This window comes from Diabrotica undecimpunctata, chromosome 7, assembly GCF_040954645.1.
Source record: "Diabrotica undecimpunctata isolate CICGRU chromosome 7, icDiaUnde3, whole genome shotgun sequence".
In the NCBI taxonomy this organism is placed as follows: Eukaryota; Metazoa; Arthropoda; class Insecta; order Coleoptera; family Chrysomelidae; genus Diabrotica; species Diabrotica undecimpunctata.
The window spans coordinates 26,429,197-26,450,308 of NC_092809.1; the positions used below are offsets into that span (position 1 = coordinate 26,429,197).

The window sequence follows — 21,112 nt, forward strand, 5'->3', positions numbered from 1 at the left end:
AATGGTTTAGTTAAATTATTAGATATTAATTAATATCCGATAATAACCGATAACTTGTCGGTTTTATGTCAAGTTTTTCCAATGGCTTCTTCATTTTCTTTATGTTGTAATAATAAGATATCATCCAGTTTAACTGTTACCACCGATTTTACAACGCAAGTCCATTTTTGGATCTAATCTTCCAATCTATTCTTATATCACGTCCATCTTACCACTTCCTGTTATATTTCTCTAATAGTTTTGACACCTTGTTTTCTTTCGATTATGATGGACAACTGCTTGTGACTGCATGTGTATGTTACATAATTGAATTTTACTTTATATTCTTATGTACTTCTTCTTCTTCTTCTAATGGCGCTACAACCCTTTGTGAGTCTTGGCCTGCTTAACAATGTTTTTCCATTCTGCCCTGTGGGATACTTTCCTTCGCCACTGCCTGATGTTCATGGTTTTAAGATCCCTCTCTACGTCGTCTATCCATCTTTTACGGGGCCTTCCTCTTGTTCTGTTTCCTTGGGGCTTCCATCTCTGGACTACTTTTACAGCTCGATTATCTGGCATTCTTTCTAGGTGACCAAGCCAGTTTAGTCTTTGTGACTTTACAAATCTAACAATATCTGCGCTCTGCATTAGTTCATCCAGCTCGTGGTTCATTTTAATTCTCCACGAACCATCGCTCCATTCGATTGGTCCAAATATCTTCCTTAGTACTTTGCGCTCAATTATTCTCAGTTGGTTTTCATCAGTGGTTGAGAGGGTCCACGTTTCACATCCATATGTGACCACTGGTCTAATTACTGTTTTCTGGATTATAAGCTTAGACTCACGATTCAGTAACTTACTTTTCATTAAGTCTTTGTATGCATAAAAGCACTTATTACCGCTAAGAATCCGTGCTTGTATTTTTTGACTGATGTTGTTGTCATTTATTATTGAGCCTAGGTAGGAAAAAGTGGAGGCAGATTTGTAGGTATGGTTGTCTATAGTATTTTTCATATAAAAATGCGTGCACGTCACAATTTATATAAAGTGACGTCACTTATATTTAAAATTTCCAGAATGTCAACCTTAGAGTTCAAATTTTCCTAACACAGTTAATAATATGAAACCTCGAACCATACGGAACTGCTCGATCTTTCATAGGCGTCAACATGGTATAATAATCAGAAAAATGTAATCATCATTATATTGGGAATTTTAGAATTATATTGATTAAATAACCAAAAACATTTGTTATCATTAATATAAATTTTATGAAATAACTCTTTAAGTCTAACATTACCTACACAAAATAATAATTTTAATTAAATATATTAGACAATTGTACGCAACTGATACGGGAATACTTCAAATTTTTTGACAGTTCAGCGTGTGGCAAAATTGTTTAAAGTGTTGCCGCTTTTTAGAGTAAGAATTTTGTTTATGTTTTGATTTCATACACAATTTGATCATAATATATTATATATTAATAAATTGTATTTATAAATACATATTAAATTTAGATTAATAGCTTTAAAAACTAATTATTGTTGTGTATTGTGATTGTGCTATGCCAAAACAACTAAATAGTCTGTAGAAAGCTGATAAGCTTTCATATAAGATAGATTATTTTGAACAAGAAATAATGGCGGGACGTTTTTACTATTAATGAGGTAAGTTTAAAATTTAGAATATATAATTTTGTATTAAAATGTTTTCTTATGTATTTTAGTGTGTTGCAGTTGTCTTAAAACTAAGTGTATTTACTGTTAATATAACACTTTGACAAATAGTTCATATTTTAACAATTCCTCACTTACTAACTATTCTGATGTTTTGGCAACGCTGTGGGGTTCTGACGTCGTAAATCTTGAATGACGTGCACGCATTTTTATACGAAAAATACTATACCTTCAGATTCTCATGTTGATTCGAATTTGTGCACTCCATATATTTTGTTTTGCTTTCATTTATATATAGACCAAACGTAGCTGCTTCTCGTTTCAGTTCTATAACTTTTTCGCTTAATACCCTTTTATTGCGGCTTATTATGGCAACATCATCCGCATATTTGCATTGATCTTGTATTAATACAGTTTTCTAACAACAGCTTTTAAAGTTAGATTAAAAAGTGTTGTTGATAAGGCATCACCTTGTCTAACTCCATTTTCAATATCAAAGGCCTGCGTCATATCTGCATCTATTCTCACCATAGCTTTGGAAACCTCCAGAGTCATTTGTATAAGTTTAACCAACTTATTGGGTATCCCTAACATAGATAGTTGCTTTAACATCTTTTGTCGATCTACTCCATCAAACGCCTGTTTGAAATCTATATACAAGTTGTAAATAGGTGTGTTATATTCAACACATTTTTCATCTATACCTCTTAACATATGTATTTGGTCTATAGTTGACCTCTTTGGTCTGAAGCCACATTGGTATTCACCAATCATCTCCTCCGAAAACGATTCCAGGCGGCTGTATATAATTCCCGATAATATCTTGTAGACGACATTTAAAACTGTTATGCCCCTATAATTTTTGCAGAGTCGTTTGTCTCCCCCTTTGTACATAGGAAGTATGATTCCTACTTTCCAATCTTCTGGGATGTCTTCTAGTGTCCATATGTGGTCGATTAGTTTATGGATACGCCTCCATGTCGCATGTCCACCATTCTTTATCAGTTCTGCAGTTATTCCATCTGTGCCAGGTGCTTTGTTATTTTTTAGATGTTTTATGACGTTTATCGTTTCTTCCAATGTTGGTTGCTCAACTAGTTGTTCTGCTGTGTTGTGAATTATTTCTTCATCTTCGTTTTGTTCTTTTTCTGGGTTTAACAGCTCTTGAAAATGCTCCTTCCACCTTTTCATTATTTCCTCTTTCTCGCTGATAATTACCCCATTTTTATCCTTGTCGATCTTGTCATGTATCCTTGGGTGTATTGCTTGGTTTCCTTGTAAAATTTTCTAGTCTCTCTTCTGTTATTATAATCTGTAATTTGCTGTATTTTTCTATTTCTCACATTTCTCTCTTTTTCCTTCTACATATTTTCTTTGCATCTTTTCTGAGTTCTTCATATGCCCTTCTATTCAATCGGAAATCCCTTTGTAGTCATTTCTGTCTAGCTATATTTTTGCTATTTATTACTTGTTGGCAAACTTGGTCAAACCATTCCTCGTTTCTTTTGCTTGAGGTTTCACCTAATGTTTCCTTTGCCATATTTGTAATTGTCGTTTGGATGACATTGCATTCTTCTTCAATGTTGTTTTGTTCTCCTCTTTCATTTAATATTACTTATGTACTTATTCTTGCATATTGTATCTCTCAAGTAATCCGTATAGTGGAGCAGTTATTACAGATAGTAATTAAAGTAGAAAAACAAGAAAAAATTTACAATGTTAATTTTTAAAATTTTCCAATAAAATCATCATTTTGGAAGAAGTTTTTTTTGACATTTGTTATTTAGGAAATGGTTGCATACTGCTTTAGAACATATTCTTAAATATTACACAAACATCTAATAACAACAAATTTTTTGTAGTGTTCTTAAAAATTAAAAAATGCCAAAAATTTTAGGTGGCTTCTTTAATGAAGCACAGTGTAGTTTGTTACCCCACTGTCAAAATACTAAGTCTTGAGCTTTTGACATCTCTTGTCTTGTTATTATTAATTATTATTACTGCCATAAGAGACGTCACTTTAATATTAACTTTATAGTTTCAAATGTTGTTTCTTTTTGCAGCGAAAAGCAATTGTGAAATTTTGCATATATGCAATATTCGCAATATATATATATATATATATATATATATATATATATATATATATATATATATATATATATATATATATATATATATATATATATATATATCCTATATTATATAAGTTTATTTTAATGTTTCGATTTACACTTTCTTCGGAAATCATTTTCAAATACAGTATATCGTAAAAATAGTAAGTTGTCTTAACATGTTACAGTTGAAGTCGAGTATTGGTCGGTGGTGTTTATTTCTAGTCAAAACGATTGGACTAGAAATAAACATACAAAAAACAAACATTAACAACAAGTACAGATACAAGCAAAGGGAAATATAGATCAAATTAGAGTAGAGAACAGTGTTATAGCAGAGAAGAACTGCACATATCTAGGAGACGAATTAAATAGAAACGGAACAGAGCAATCAATAATCATCATCATCATTTTGGCTTTACAACCCTGTGTGGGTCCTAGCCTCCCCAAGAATTTTTCTCCAGTCGTCCCTATCCATCGCCTTCCTCCGCCACGCAGGTATTTCCATATTTCTCATATCTTGGTCTATGTTATCTAGGAATCTTGTTCTGGGTCTTCCTCTTCTTCTTTGACCAATAGGTCTATCAAGGAGCGTTTTTCTAGCTGGGTCGGTTTGCTCCATCCGCATTACATGGCCTACCCACCTCAGACGTCCTATCTTTATGTGTTTTACGATATCTGGTTCCTGGTATATCATATAGAGTTCGAAGTTGTATCGTCTTCTCCAGACACCATTTTCATTTACCGCTCTATAGATGCGACTTAGTATTTTTCTTTCGAAACATCCGAACATGTTTTCATTGCTTTTTGTTAAAGTCCAGGTTTCTGAACCATATGTTAAGACTGGGCGTATTATTGTTTTGTAGAGTTTTACTTTTGTATTTCTTGATATAACTGTAGATTTAAAAAGGAGATTAAGCCCAAAATAGCATCTATTAGCCGTGCAAATTCTGCGGTTTATCTCTGCGGTAGTGTCATTTTCAGTATTGACGAGCGTTCCCAGGTATACAAATTCGTTAACTGCTTCGATGACGTCATTTTCTATAACAAGTGGCCGTAGTGTTTGTGGTTGCGTACCTATTTTCATGTATTTTGTTTTGTTGGTGTTTATTATTAAACCCATTTTTGTAGCCGCTTCCTTTAATGCTACGTACGCCTCTCGTGCTGCGTTTTCCGTTCTCCCAACAATATTGATATCATCAGCATATGCTAAGATTTGCACAGATTTGTTATATATTGAACCGGTAGTTGTGATTTGTGACGTACGTATTACTTTTTCCAGAGCTAGATTGAATAGTATACAGGAGAGTGGGTCTCCCTGACGTAGCCCGTTATTTGTTTTAAAAGGTTCAGAGAGTTCCCCCTGGATTCGTACTTTGCATTCAACTTTTTCAAGGGTTAGTTTGGTTAAACTTACCAACTGATTTGGTACTCCTAGGTCTATCATTGCTCTAAACAATTCTCTTCTATTACAGAGTCGTAGGCTGCCTTGTAGTCTATAAATATGTGGTGCGTGTCTACACCGTATTCCAGTGTTTTCTCTAGAATTTGTCTTAGGGTTGAAATCTGATGAATTGTTGATTTACCACCTCTGAAACCAGCCTGGTATTGTCCTATTATTCGCTCTGCATATGGTGCCACACGATGGCATAGTATATTGGAGAATATTTTATACGCTGCATTTAGGAGCGTAATTCCTCGATAGTTAGAGCATTCAAAGATATCACCCTTTTTGTGTATGGTGCAAAGTATTCCAATATTCCAATCATTGGGAAGGGACTTCTGTATCCATCCTATGCCACCTTCTTTATATAATTCCGCTGGGAGCAATCAATAATACAAAAAATAATAATAAAAGGCAATAAGGTTTATTTCACACTTGCTGACATATTAGGTTCTCAAAGCAGTACACCAGAAATCAAAGATTATGGTCTTTAAAATCATCATTATATCAATAGTATGTAATTTTTTACATGTAAATTGGTTGCACTGCAGCCAATTGGCTTATTATACATTGGTTATGTTATAATGTGTGTCGAATAACTGCACTGTTACTAAATAAAGTCGACTTAATTGTCTTAACAAAGAACTGCTTATTATATCTGAATGACTATGGTACCTAGTAGGTCAAGCTGGAGAGTTTTTTGTCTTTTAAAATTTAACAGCAAACAACTTCTACTATCTTTTGAAAAAGTAGTTCATACAAAATAAAAAACCAAAATCAGTACACAAATTAGCTTTTCCCTGATTTCTATAAGGAAGAGTCTAAAAAAATCCTGATTTTTTTTGTTTATAGTAAAAATCTCAATGTAATAGTAATTTAAATGCAATACTGCCAATGGAACTTTTGTAGGGAATCAAAAAACAAAGATTTTTTTATATTTGAAAAATTCTTAACTTGAGCACTTTTAAAGCTGGAAACCTGATTATCTGGATAATTTTTATTAACATGTTATTTAAACAGGCTATTTAAACATGTTATTTAAACAGGTTATCTAAACAGTTTTATTGAGATGATTTCAATGATTTCACTTGATAAGTGGGTTGTAAGTCATTGGTAAACAATTCAGATGCTGTAGATTGTTCTACAGTTCTAGATTGTCCAATGTTCTAGTAATAATTATTTATTGAACTAGATTGTTTGTTATATAGTTAATATAGATTTCTTTTTATTCTGTTTGAGCCACTTCTATTCTTGCTGTCACTGATTTATCAATAATTAACATTTTTATTATGTCCGCCATTTTATATGGGTGTATTGTTTATTTACTTTTATTATTTATCCTAGATATATTCCTGTGTATACTCTGGAATGAGTTTTCAGTCCACCTTTTCTTTATTTTTCATTTCATTTCTGGGAAATACTCTATGAAATCTATTATATTTCTAGCATTACATTCTTCCGCTACATAAGTGTATTTATCCTGTAGTGTTTGATACCAGAAAGAGTTACTTACCAGTAAGTCATTTATTTTGCAAAAGTTTGGCATGTTTACTCTGTTTCTGTTTAATATTGTTTCGCTGTAACTTCCTATACATCCAAGTCTTTTAATGGAATCATTTCCTATCTGTGCATTCCAATCTCCCATCAAGAATATGTTTTTATTCTCTTCTTGCAGCTGATCTAGAGTGAGCTGTAATGTTTTATAGAATATGTCCATTGTATCTTCATCTGTCCCCTCTACTGGGGCATATATCTGTATTATATATCATACTTCTTCCATTTCCAGTTTTATATACATTGTTCTTGGGAGATTGGTCAGAATTCTGTTGTTCTAATGTTAAACTCTCTTGACAGAATTATTACTACTCCTTCCTTGGCTCTCTGTCCTTGTTGCACTGAAGAAAAGTATAGTTCATATTTTCCATATAAGTTTGTTTTTCCATTTCCTTGTTTTTTTGGTTTCGCTGATTCCCATTATTTTAATTCCTAGTTCATTCATTTCTTTTGTTATTTCCTATTATTTTCCTGTTAATGATGTTATGTTCCATGCCCCTATTTTCATTTCTTTATCACATTTTTCACCTACCAATCTGGCCATACCTTTGCATTTCCTTACTTGATCATTATTGTACCTATCTTGTTGTAATGGGTTTATACAAGAATCATATAAAACTGTTGAAGCGAGAAAAAGTAGGTGAACAAGTACAAGAATACGAACATGAAGGGGAATAGATATTTTTCCTATTTTTATCATTATCATTGTTACCACCATCCCCACTATCCTTTACATATATATATATATATATATATATATATATATATATATATATATATATATATATTATACATATTATAATTATGTATAATGTTATTATACTAATTATCAAATAATTTTTAGGAAATGGTAATAAAGAATATAAAGTAACTTACCCATGCCCAAAAGGTGAGATGAAGTAGAAGCAACAATGTACTCTGTTGTCCATTATGTTCTTTCGATTTAAACCAGATTCGTCTTTTAAAAATCGCTCAAATTGTTGGTTAATGTAACCAATTATTTCATCAAAAGAATCCCTATTGTCAATTGCATCTCCATATCCCGGAGTATCGACTACAGTAAGTCTCAGTTTTACACCCCTTTCTTCTATCTCAACAGTAGAAGGTTCTAATCTCACAGTCTGTTTCATTTTTTCTGGAAATAATAATTGATGAAAGATTATAGTTTTATAAACACATTAGTTCCAAAGATGCAATATCCAAACAAAAGAAAGCAAAAAATGAGTATGTTTAATAATAAAATACTTTAAAATTTTGTTTGTTTCTATAATAATCTAAGAATTGTTCAATACATCCTTGTATGTCATATTTTTGACTGTCAATAAAGTATACAGTTGTTACTTTAGGGATCTAAGATTGGTTTATTTGAAACATTTAAGGTAATAATTAAACAAAAGATATAATGAATTGACAACAAGAATAATCATTGAATATATGGCACCTCAAGACCTGGCACCTTCATTGTATAACGAAATATTCAATAGAGGAATCAAACATATTAAGATATGAATACAATATAAGAAAATTAACATGAAATCAAAAATGTTTACAAGCACAAGCAATTTGTTCTAGATTTACTGCTTAATTCGATTGGCTCTGTGGTACTTTTTAAGCCCTCACTGCTATAATGGTCGCTCACAAAAAAAAGTTCATGTAATCTTCTGTCTAAGGTCTAGTGTTGGGGATTTTCTTTTAAAGCATGAGTGGAATCAATTTAAATTTATGTGGACTTTTCCCAAAGATTTAGGAAAATAATCACACTATGTTTAACTGCAAAATTGAGAAATACTTAATGACTTCCTGTTTCTTTGCAATTTAAAAATACTAGATGCTTTAATATGCAAGTAGTGAATATTGATGATACATGTTCATCTTAAGTTTCATTCCGCAGTAAGTTAGTGGTGAATAATTAAGTTGTTTGCAGCTTTGTATCCATTGTTATGTCACTTATAGATGAATATTTTCTTTTAATATGATGTTGGTATTACCCTTCATACATTTTTCCTACATTGTAATAACAGCAATTAACCCAGTAATTATTTTTGAGATTATAAATAGAAAGATTGAGTTCCATTCAAAAACATACAAATACAAAACTTTGTTTTCCTGTTTTTCCCCATAACATCTTTTATGTGAATTGTATATTTGTTTACTTTTAAAAGATTCAAGCCAATAATATTTCGAGTGTTACCGTGCTCTGACAAGGGCCCAAGGAATGAGGAGGAGGATACTGGTTAGGCAGAAGATTCAAATAGTAACAAAATCAAAACTTTAAAAAAGTTTATATTGAATATTTTGAATGGCAGTTACCAAAAGATACCTTATCCAACTAAGACTTAACACTTAATATATCTAACCACTATTGTTTAATTATACAATATTATAACTTACCCACAGCATCTGGAATAAGTCTTTCTGGATATAAATCAGTCAAAAATAAAGAGGTAACTAAAGTAGACTTTCCAAGTCCACTCTCTCCAACTACCATTAAAGTAAACTCAAAACCTTTTTTCACAGACTTTCTGTGAACTTGATTTGGCAAATTAGCAAAACCAACATACCCTGGCGTTTCCAAACTTGAGAACTACAAATAAAATAAAAACATTAAAGCCTAAGAAAAGCATTAAGCCTTTAATTAAGCATTAAGAAAAAACATTAAGCCTTTAAAGAAAAGTCCTAATATTATTGATAAAAAAATAAGTAATAAAATCCGAAGACATAATTATTAGATTTATAGGAATGTATAAAAATCCAAAGGTTATAATTTTTTTATATTAATATTGATCTACAGGGGCTTTTCTGTTCTATAAGAGCACATTACTTCCTCTACTTTTTAAATAATGTAATACATCTTTTATTAGTTCTTAAGATTTGACATTCAAAAGATATAATGGCAGTTGTTTACTCTCGGTATTTATAATAATAAAACTCATTGTGTGCTTCAACCAGTTTTAATGTTAACTGGACCTTCTCATTTATTTAATTCCGTTATTTTCATTTCAGTTCCAGGTCTGCTGCATATTTCTAATAATAGAGGAGAATAAACAAAAATGGTCATTTAACGTCTTTTCATATTTATTTCAGATAGTGTATTCATCGAATAATTATCAAAAACATTGTTTGAATACATCCTTAAGTTTTCCAAGCAAAAAGTAAACAAATAAAAAAAGAAAAGTTTCCTTTGTATAAAAACAAACTATTCTCACGTACGTTTTTCACAGACTCACTGGACATTTTAAAATCACCGCAGTTTTACAATATACTAAACTATTTATTTATTTCAAGTGTATTTGGCAAAAATAAGTGTAATAAAGAACAGTCAACAACTGACGTTTACGCTTTTACAGCCATTTTTAAACTGGTAGTGAATGCTCAAATCTGATTGGCGACAAAAGTTTGACAATGGAGGGGTGTGGTTGTTATGAGTCACTTATTTGACCTAAAATTAAAATCCCCAAATTTAAATTTAGTTGTGATTATGAAGGCGGTAATTTTAGTATCGCAAAAATAAAAATTTAATTCAATTGCATTATTCTATTACATTTTATAAAAATTGGTTTTCTACGCGACAGAAAACATAATATAAATATTAATTTTCAATAAAAGATATTATATTTTCTAGAACTGTCTCTAGATAATATTTAACTACATGTAGGTTTTACTTCCGGTCTATATATATATTCTAATTAATCACAGTCAATACAGTCAATAATAAAAAAAGTCAAAAGGTAGAATAAATGGTCAATAGTTGTTGATCTACTACCTGCTCTGAATCCCGCTTGTTCTTCGGCTTCTACGTATTAATTCTCTATTCTACCTTTAATTACTTTTTCGTATATTCTACTGACTGAATTTGTCACAGCGATGCCTCTATAGTTGTCTTTTGACTTTCTTGTGAATGGTAGATATGAATGATGTCTTCCATTCTTCTGGGATTTCCGCTCCGTTAATGCACTTGATGCTTAAAGTTGGGCTCCGTTAATGCACTTAAGGCTTAAAGTTGGGTTCCGTTAAAAGTTGGGCTAAGCTATCATATAATTTTGCTGTGCCGTATGTTATTAGTTCAACAGAGATGTTTCCTGTACCAGGTACCTTGTTATTTTTAACGATTTACATATCTCTTCTACTTCTTTTGCTGTTATTCGTATAGGTGAGGCTAGGATATTTATATTATGGGTTTCGTTGTTATATTTAAAGTCTGGTCTGTCTTCATTTAAAAGTCTTTCGAAATACTCGGGTCATTTATCAGATGTACTTAATTGGTGAGATTCTATCTCTTTTCTTTTCCTGCCGTAGTGATTTTAATACTCTCAAAATTTCTGTGTTTCTACGTCCTCCTAGATGGGAATTTATAATGTTATATTTTCATTGTAAGGCTTCATTTTTCTTACGACATATTATTCTTTGCACTTTGGCTTGTCACCTTGTATATCAGTTTTCCAGAGTCAATATTTGTATGGATTTAAAAATTTTTGGCATTTCTCTCTTTTATTTTCTATTTTTTGTTCTATTTCTTCATCCCACCAATACGGGAGTCTTCTCTGGTTCTGAATTTGATGTCCAATGGCGTCTGTTGCTACTCCTTTAGGCACATTTTTATAAGGTTGTAGTGTTCTTTGCTACAAAGTCATCCTCAGAGCTTCTTCCTTTCTCATTTTCGCTTTACCACCGTGTAGGCAGTTGCATTGAGAAACTACTGACGGTATACTAGCATTGCTGTCACTGCTACCGGAGAAAATCGTGTCAAGTCAGGAGAAAGAAACCTCTGTTAGTGAGCCACCGTAACCAGGGGATGAATGGTTACGCGGAAGTAGTTTCGAGGCTCATGACCTCGTAAACAAGGTGAATTCACGGGGAGTCTTAGCTGGGTACGGTAGCACTGCCCAGCCGGACAAAAGGTCACTCAAGAAGAAAATGATATGGAAAGTGAAAAATTAATGTCTATGGAAAAAATTAATGAAACATTAAGAACATTAGTAGACATGACAAAAGAATACGTCATCACAAAGATGGAAATAAAGAAGATGATTCACAAGGCAACAAAGCGAATGCTTGGCAAGATGCACTCGTATAAAAATCCCAGTGAACAAGCATCAGTGGAGAAGAAAGAAATGGGGACGCAAGCGAATGAAGGGGATATCCGAAAAGATATAGATTTAAGCAGAAAGAGAATTGAGGGAGAAATTATGGCCATCCTAGAAAAAGGAATGACAAAAAAGGAATTTATAAGATATGTGGGAGCAGACCTGAAACAAGATACATGTACATACAAATTTATAATACAGTAGCTAAGGCAAAAAGCGACACGAGCAACTACACCATGCAATGGGTTTAAGGCCATATCGATTTAGACAGAATAATAAAGGTGTGCAAAAGTAATACGGACTACGTCCTTATAGTACATCTGAATCTAGGAGGGAAAGAAGTAAATTAAACACGAGGGTGGCATACGTGACGAGAGAAGATGCAGAGAATTCTGACGCGGCAATAGATTTGGCTGAAGCCATAAAAGAAGTTACAGTAAGAGAGAACAAAGATCAAAACTTGTTCTGCATAATTGGACAAGATATGGCTACAGAAAAGCTCTGTAATATTCTCTATAGGTCATAGGATGTGGTGGTCACCATTACTTTGGTGCTCCCAAATTTAAAAGTTAAGACAGAATGGGGAAACAACTTAGTAAAATGTAGAGATAGAACACACGCACAACTTGTACAAATAGAAAGAAATAAGGTAGATGTTACAAATAGCGAGGTAGAAACTAAAACTCTTAAGGAAACGGTTAAGGGGGATCTTAAATTGGAAATAAGAGAAAAAAGAAATAAAGTAAAAGACCTAACTATAATGAGATAGCGAGCAACACGTGACTGGAATTTAAGTAGATAAAACTATGATGGACGAAGTGATTTAAGCATTGAAAGAACACTTGGGACAGAGATAAGGAGAGGCAATAAAAATTCTTGTCAGAAAGACGGGATACAGCGGGGATCAAACGGTAATAGTCACGGCCAACACTAAGGTAACATGCAAAATTAGGGCGCCCAAATATAGGCTAAGATGGTGTTATACATTCTGCATTTTAGACACACAAGAAACACTTGTAAGGTAAGAAAAGGGAAAGGCAGGTGCCTTAACTGCCACGATGTGAAAAATTGCCAAAATACACCTTATTGAGGTTTATGTAACAAAGAACACACAACGGACACAAATGACTGTTCGGCGCACAGAAATTTTTTTTACGAAGATAGAGCTCAAAGCGGAAGGGGGTAACTAGTAAATAAATTCAATCCAACAATAGAACAATTTAAAGGGCTGGTAATACTACAAGTGAACCTGAGGAGATGTAGGTATTACAACCAAAGGGAGATGGATTGTAGACAAGAAGCAAGACATCGCAATCTATATCAGAAATAGTAGTGAACATGCCAAAGAAAGGAATTGGGATTGGTGGTCCTGGACCTCGAAAGGTTCATGCAAGAGGAAAAAGAGATTAATGATTGCGGGTGACATAAATTTGAAATCTATGCTATCGGTTCACCACAGAATGGTGCCAGAGGAGATATGTGGAATGAGGTAATCCAAGCAATGAACATATCGGCACGTAACAACGGCAAAGCAACATTTGTTAGAGCGGAAAGCAGGACTCATATATATGTCCCGCTAGCCACAGCCATTTGATAGTATAGTATACCAAAAATATAAAATGAAAGAAATTTTAGAAAGGGAAAGATAGCAAGGACAAACATAAATTCAATATAAAATACCTATAAACATACAGATAAATAAAAAGAGATATGGGAGGCAGCGCGCGCGATTGAACGGTTTGGAAAGACGTGCCACGGGTGTAAGCCGAGACTGGTTTTAGTTGGTAGGTAGGATACCATGGATGCATCCGGGGGCAAGACCCTCCAAAAGGGGAAATGCGTTCGGATGTACCCTATTTACCTTGTATCGAACACACGCCAGGTACAATTCACCTGGTAGAGTCTTTATAAGATTTCCACTCTCACACAAAAAAAATCATAGACACGTCATATTTCAGATAAGAAGAAACATAAAGAAAACTTACGATGGTGGAATAACGAAATATATCGATAGGCAGAAACTAAAAGAAGAAATCTGAAGAAATCAGAGAATTAAAATTTATTTATTTTTTTCAATAGTTTAAAAAAAAGTAGTTCTTTTGAAATTAGTCAAAAACGAATCTTCCTTAAAAACCCTCAGAACTTTATCTATTGTGGGTATTTCATTTCGAAAAAAACAATTTGTTTTTTGTGGTTTTGGTGTCGATAATGTTCCCGTATATTTATATTCTTAAACCACGTTTCGTACACTACGGCTACACACTTCCCCAATAAATAGAAAGTAACAATACTTATTACATAAAGTGGAGACGCCCATTTTAAAATAATGGAGAAACAATATCAGTACTTGTTTTGTCTGCTACCATAATAGAAATTCGTTTTAACGCCAAAATGTCCCCTTACTGATCTTTTTTTGGGTGGACTGAGAGTTACACCAATCACAAGATGTTCGTCTGCTGTATCAGTGCTTGACATTTTTCTTGTCCTATATATCTTCAATAACTTAAGGTAAATAAATTAAGAGATGGTCGAAATAGCCTAGAGGAAAATAATATGTATTGTAATAAAACTAACGTCATCCAAAGTATCGGTAAAATTATGAAACTGCATTCTGTATGCTTCTGTCGAGTCCAGAAAAGGAAATAAAACTTTTCGAAACATCAGTAACTTAAAATATTGGTATCTTATCTTATCTCTACACCTAAGTAATTACCACAAGCTATTCTTACTTTAGATGCATAAATACTTTGTTCGTTAAAAAACACAAAATAAATTAACTTACAAACCAACACGCTACAATTTTAATATAATCAGATTGAGCAGTTTGGATTTGTAAACTGACAATTATTCTTGTTCTAGGCATTGTTATACAATATGCAGTATAAATAGAGTTTAATTTCCCTTAGTTTTCCTAAGTAGCGGGTTTATTGGATGAAATTTGTCTGTCTGTGGTTTATGTTTTATGTCAGCTAATATATTTTTGTGTTTCAACAATTTTTTTTAATGGATTTTTTAATTTAAACATTTAATTTGTTGGGGAGATTTCCCCGTTGTTCCCGTGTGTCCGCCACTATGATATTCTACAAAATAAAGTATTAAAAAATTATTATTTTAAAGACCGATACTTTAAAGATATAAGTAATTCCTTCTCTTCCCTAATATTCTATTTGTTAATTATCGAAATAAGAATAAAAAAAATTGCTTACCTGGTTTTTTGAGCCTATATCCTCACCGAACTTAGGTTTTTTAAATAAAGTTCCTAATTTTGGTGTAAATGCTCTACTCCACTAAATCATTTTGCCCCAAGGGTTGAGGTACCACCGGGCGCGTCTCCAGGTGGCGGATAGGGGAACGGCTGGAGACATTATCTGGCTAGTGGGGCTTTGGGAGAGTAGAAAGAGGGTGAAACCTCTTAATTTCCTACCAAAACGCCATCGCGGATCACCTCCACCAATTCCAAGTGAAGATAACACGCTGTGGATGGAAGATCACTGGATTTGTCGCGGCCGTTGCGTTCCACTAGGACACCAGGCGAAACCCCACTATAAATAACCTTACTTGGTCATGCGGGGCTCTGGCCAGCCGGACCTGTTATATCCCTAGCTACTCGTGGGACCTACAATGACAAGAAACCATAAATCGAAAACAACAAAACCAAATCTTTTCTTTCAGGTGAGTGGCTCTCCCAGGGGCCCACCAACTAAACCTGCAGTATGGGGAACTCCGCATTCCTGTCCCTCCGACCTGGGCTGGAGAGCTCTTCCTTGGGGGCCTCTGACACCGTCTCTTCGGAGAGTCTCATTTCAGTTCCCCTGACAGCTGCAGTGACTACACTATCCTCCATTGAGATCCTTGGCCCGCTGGTGAGTGGTGGGTGCTCCTTCCAGAGGCCGTGGTGGCTGGGAGGGAGGAGATGCAGACCATTACCCCTGAGATCTAAAAATAGGTATTGAGAGATTAACAATGGAAAAGCCTGTGATCCGACAGCAAGAGCTACTCAAACACAACCCACTTCGAAACCAGTCTCACTAACGTTTTAGAGCATAAGGTGAGTTCGATAACCTGACTTCTAGATATTATAAAAGTAGGTATAGAGCCCCGGTTCAGAATTTCTAAGTTGGTTCCCGAGAGGTACTAGCAGGGCCACAACTTGGGGATTAACTTCCGTACTACACCATGCTATGTGGTGGTGGTTGGAATTGCATCCCACCAGGAGCGTCGGTCGACCACTTACACGATGGGCTGACGATTTAAGAAGACAAAAAAAACTGAATGAGAGTGGCGCAAGATAGACGGGGTTGGTAACACGAGGAAGAGGCCTATGTTCAGCAGTGGACATTTGAGGCTGGATGATGATGATCGGCGCATGCACAGTGGCTTTAAAAACTCAACTGAGACTAGTCATGTCAAACCAGTGGCGCTGTGCCCAGCTGTCCTTGATACTTCGCTTTTAACAGCAGGCAACCCTAATTTGCGACCTTTTTTCTCAGACAACCCTATAACCATTATATTAAAACAAATTAGCTTTAATTTGAAATAAAAAACATGCACATACGTCATGAGCATAAGAAGACAAAAAAAAACTGAATGAGAGTGGCGCAAGATAGACGGGGTTGGTAACACGAGGAAGAGGCCTATGTTCAGCAGTGGACATTTGAGGCTGGATGATGATGATCGGCGCATGCACAGTGGCTTTAAAAACTCACCTGAGACTAGTCATGTCAAACCAGTGGCGTTGTGCCCAGCTGTCCTTGATACTTCGCTTTTAACAGCAGGCAACCCTAATTTGCGACCTTTTTTCTCAGACAACCCTATAACCATTATATTAAAACAAATTAGCTTTAATTTGAAATAAAAAACTTGCACATACGTCATGAGCAGCGTATTTTAGTTAAAAAATAAATGAACGAAATTTTTGTTCAAAAATTAATTACCAATATTTAATTAATACTATTTGTGGCCACTTTTTGACTGGCAACATGTTATCAATGTATTCTAATTTTCTTAAATGCATGTACAATGTGACTTAGGACAGGTAATGCTCATTTATAATAAATAAACCTTCGCAAAGTGATGCCAGTTTCGATATGACCGCCATATTTGGTGCCTGTACGTCGCCCATTATCACGGTTCCTAGAACCGTGGCCCATTACTGCCTCTCGCAGGGTTACCAGGTCTACTGATTTTTCAGTAGGTCTACTGATCTCAACTTTAATTTACTGTAGGTGAAACACTATATCGATCTACTAAAAAATATGTAATGATAAAATTATTTTCAAAAAGTGATCATTATATCAGTATTCAATTATATATTTTGAAAAAAATCTATCTATATATCGTTTATTCTCAATCTACTGTAGAAATAAAATATGACCTGACGACCCTTCTCGTGCTGGTTTAAGCACTTAGGCTTCACTAAATTCCACCCATTTTCCTTGTCTAAGAACTATATGCTTGTATGACACTATCCATTTTTTTGTTATATCAGAAACGATATAAGAAATGATACAAGAAAATGCATAGTGTCATACGGCCTTAAGATACCGACCCAGTGAACGGCCGCGTTCACCAGATGCAAACATGTTCACAACTGTTTGCGCTTTGAAATTAGCTTTATACATTTAGAAAAGAGAAGAGCTCAGAGCACGAGCACATGTATTGACAGGTGTCACTTTAAGTGTCAAATATAACCTTAACATTTGTTGTGATTTTATTTTAAGTTATTCTTATTTATCACACAAAAATGGGAAAACTAAACGTCTCTATCATGAGGTATCTCACTCCTGAAGATTTTAGAGTTTTAACAGCGATCGAAATGGGTATGAAAAATCATGAATTAGTTCCAGCTGCCATGGCAGCTTCAATTGCAAATTTGCAGCATGGAGGAGTGAATAAAATTCTTAGAGAATTATGTAAACATCGCCTCTTAAGTTATGAAAGAGGAAAAAGATATGATGGTTATAGACTTACTAACACAGGTTATGATTATTTAGCACTTCATTCACTCACAAAGAGAAATGTTGTTGCCTCATTTGGAAATCAAATTGGTGTTGGTAAAGAGAGTAATATATACACAGTTGCTAATACCGAAGGAGAACAGTTATGTCTTAAGTTACACAGATTAGGCAGAATATGTTTTCGAAAAGTAACTGAAAAACGAGATTATCACAAACATAGAAAATCTGCATCCTGGTTATATTTGTCAAGAATTTCAGCTACCAAAGAATATGCATATTTAAAAGCATTATATGAACGAAAATTTCCTGTGCCAAAACCTATTGATTTTAACAGACATTGTGTTATTATGGAACTTATTAATGGGACATTATTAAATCATGTGCAAGAAGTTCAAAATATTGATTCACTATATGATGATCTTATGAACCTTATTATTAGATTTGCAGATTCGGGTGTAATACATGGAGATTTTAATGAATTTAATATAATTTTAAATCTAGAAGAGAAACCTATTATAATAGATTTTCCACAAATGATTTCAACTGAACATCCAAATGCTGAATATTTCTTTAATAGAGATGTTAACTGTGTTAAAGATTTTTTTAAAAAACGCTTTGGTTATGAAAGTGAGCTATATCCACAATTTTCAGATATTGACAGGGAAGACAATTTGGATGCAGAAGTAGCATGTTCTGGATTTACTAAAGAAATGGCAAAACATATTAATAAACAATTTGGGTATGAAGACTCTAATGATAGTAGTGAGGAAGAGGTTGAAGAGAAGACAGAAAATAAAAATGTACCAGATAGAGAAGATTTCTTTGATGCATCTGAAAAGTTAGAAGAGAAAGATGATGTCCAAGATTTGGTATCAATTTCCAACAGTTCAACAATAAATTTCATATTTGATCAACTAAAGCTAAAGAGTAAATTTGATGATACAGCACAAAAAATAGGTAATTATTTTTAATGTATCATCCATCCATTAATTTGTTGCTTTGTATTTTTCATGTTAACTCTCCCATTTACTATGGAGTTAGAATCAGACATTCCACTACTCTTTACTAATTTATTACTATGATAAACTCATATTGTTGTTAACATATTTTCTTATAGCTGCTTTCTTAAGTTTATAACTTTTATAGAGAGTTAATAACTTTTAAAGATTACAACTATTTTGTTTTAACTTTCTGGACACTGGAGGCCAAATTACTACAAAAAAGTGAATAAGCTTGTTCAATATTTTTGTATTGCCACATATATTTAATTAGCTAGACTTAAATTGTGCAGTCTAGTTAAGATCATTAAGATTATTTTATTCCTAATTAATTGCTGTTGATTGGTACATTAAAAAAACCCTAAAAACTACTTCATCATCCCCTAGTACAGATGTCACTTACAGGAAAATTACGATATTGATCAAAAATGTGTAAGTGCACAAGCTGCATGTGCATCAAAAATTAGTCTCTATTATCCTATCCTCAAGAAATCTCGGGCGACCTTGTTTATGAGATTTTGTTTAATCAATTTTTTGAAACAAATTTCAAAAATTACCGTTTTTGCATGTGGCAATGTTTTTGAGGAATTCTGAACAAAAAAGGTCCTTAGTAACTTTTCTAAAAGTTGATGGCTGTCAAGTTATAATAAACATTTGAAATTTTGAAAAATGTGAAATCTGTCATTTTCAAAACTCTGAAACTCAGTAAAAAATCATTATTTTTGAAGTTAGAAAGTACTTAAAGTAAAGTTTAAATATGCATGTTCAAGATTCTGATGTGGTTTTCAAAATTATTTGATTGCAAAACCCTTGTTTTTAATTGCTAATATTGCATGCTCAATGCATACTGTTACCACCACTATATGTTGTGTCTATCTCTCTGCACTAGTTGCACTAGCAACAGTTCATTATCTTATGATATAACCAGTGCTAGGTTGTTTTGAGTTCCTATTTGTGGTTTCAATTGTATTAATCATCAACAGCTGGCCTTAGTTTGTTCTTGTACGAATACCAGTCAGTCAGCTTTGGTATATAACAGAATTCGACTTACCTTAACCTCGACATGCAAAGACGTGCCAGTTCTGTATTAGGTTTGTAGGTTGTTCAGACAAGAAGATAAGTCATAACGATCTCAGTGTCAGGAATGTTATTGTCCTGTGAAAATCATGAGATATGCTTCTATGGTTGCAGCCCCTGAAGTATTTTTTTAGCCAGTTAACTGTGGCTTTGTCAGTACAGAAGAGCTCACCATTCTGTGCCTTTAAGAATTGCAAAATTTTGTATGTTGGTTATTCAGGCTATCAGAAAGATAGATTTATATTTCAAAGGTATTTTTATTTAGTCAAGATAATAAATGACTAAATAATAATAACAAAAAAAGACAAAAGTTTAGTAAATAGTTTTTATTTATTATTCCTGTAATCTTTTTAAACTTAACTACTCATCATTATCCGCCGTTTTCGTCATCAAGATCGTCATAATCGTAAATTATTCCATTTCATCCGATCTTGAGCACCTTGAATATAGTTTTGCTGGATGCACTTGATGTCATCCGACCATTTTGTCAGAGGATGTCATCGATTACGATAATCATCGTGTCTAGGTCTCTATTCTATCATTTTCTTGGTCCATCTTCCATCTCTGACTCTTTCATTATGGCCTGCCAATTTAACTTATTTAGCGTATTTAGCTTATCCATATTAAAAAAAATAATAATATAATTTTAATTTAACATTTCTCTAATTTTTATTCATTTTTTTTAGAAGATATTGAACTGGATTCAGATAACTCATCAGATCACTTTGACTCTAGAAGCATGCTCTCAACTACGTCGACTATACCTCCAGATGAAATTAAAAACCGTCTTAAAAAACAATTGCTGGTCAAAGAAAAAAGACAACAAAGAAAGAAATGTGTAGCCAAAGGAGAGAGCAGTGCAGTTACAAGAAGCAGAAGAGAAAATTCCAATACTATAAAACAATCTCAAGGAATTTGGTGTGATTAGTTAAGTTTCTTTAGTAATGAAATCTATTTGATAATATCTACCCATGTTTATATAATCTGTAAAAAATATAAAAAAAATGTCTGTATAAAATTTGAGTTTTTTTATATTGATATATAAGTACGTTTACAAAACATAAAAAATGTGATAAAATGATAATTCATTTTAAAAACAAAAAAAAATATTCAAAAGTTGCCATAAGATTTTTAACGTGTTTATCATAGTCTTGATTTTTACTAAGATTCACTCTCAGATCTATGTTTACAGCTTCGCCATTCAATTCTTCATCATCATGTCA

At 33.3% G+C, this 21,112-nt stretch overlaps 2 protein-coding genes across 2 annotated transcripts in view; one reads left to right on the top strand and one right to left on the bottom strand.

Annotated features, from left to right (window-relative positions):
• Positions 1 to 10,142, bottom strand: part of Septin1 (Septin 1) — a 51,584-nt gene extending 41,442 nt beyond the window's left edge. The window contains exons 1-3 of the mRNA XM_072536933.1: positions 9,984 to 10,142; positions 9,165 to 9,357; positions 7,650 to 7,908 (exon numbers count right to left, since the gene is read on the bottom strand). Of these exons, the coding sequence (XP_072393034.1) occupies positions 7,650 to 7,908; positions 9,165 to 9,357; positions 9,984 to 10,007 (476 nt within the window). The 5' untranslated portion in view covers positions 10,008 to 10,142. The remainder of the gene's footprint in view (positions 1 to 7,649; positions 7,909 to 9,164; positions 9,358 to 9,983) is intronic.
• Positions 10,143 to 17,504: 7,362 nt separating this feature from the next.
• RIOK2 (RIO kinase 2) lies at positions 17,505 to 20,907 on the top strand. Its single transcript, XM_072536934.1, has 2 exons — positions 17,505 to 18,771; positions 20,576 to 20,907. Exons 1-2 carry the CDS (start codon positions 17,601 to 17,603, stop codon positions 20,815 to 20,817), a joined length of 1,413 nt encoding a protein of 470 aa, XP_072393035.1. The 5' UTR covers positions 17,505 to 17,600; the 3' UTR covers positions 20,818 to 20,907.
• The last annotated feature ends 205 nt before the right edge of the window (positions 20,908 to 21,112 follow it).

Excerpts from the sequence above, each read along its gene's own strand:
- RIOK2 (XM_072536934.1), top strand. The coding sequence starts at position 17,601 with ATGGGAAAACTAAACGTCTCTATCATGAGGTATCTCACTCCTGAAGAT. Across the intron at positions 18,772-20,575 it reads TGATACAGCACAAAAAATAG|AAGATATTGAACTGGATTCA; the intron begins GTAATTATTTTT and ends CATTTTTTTTAG.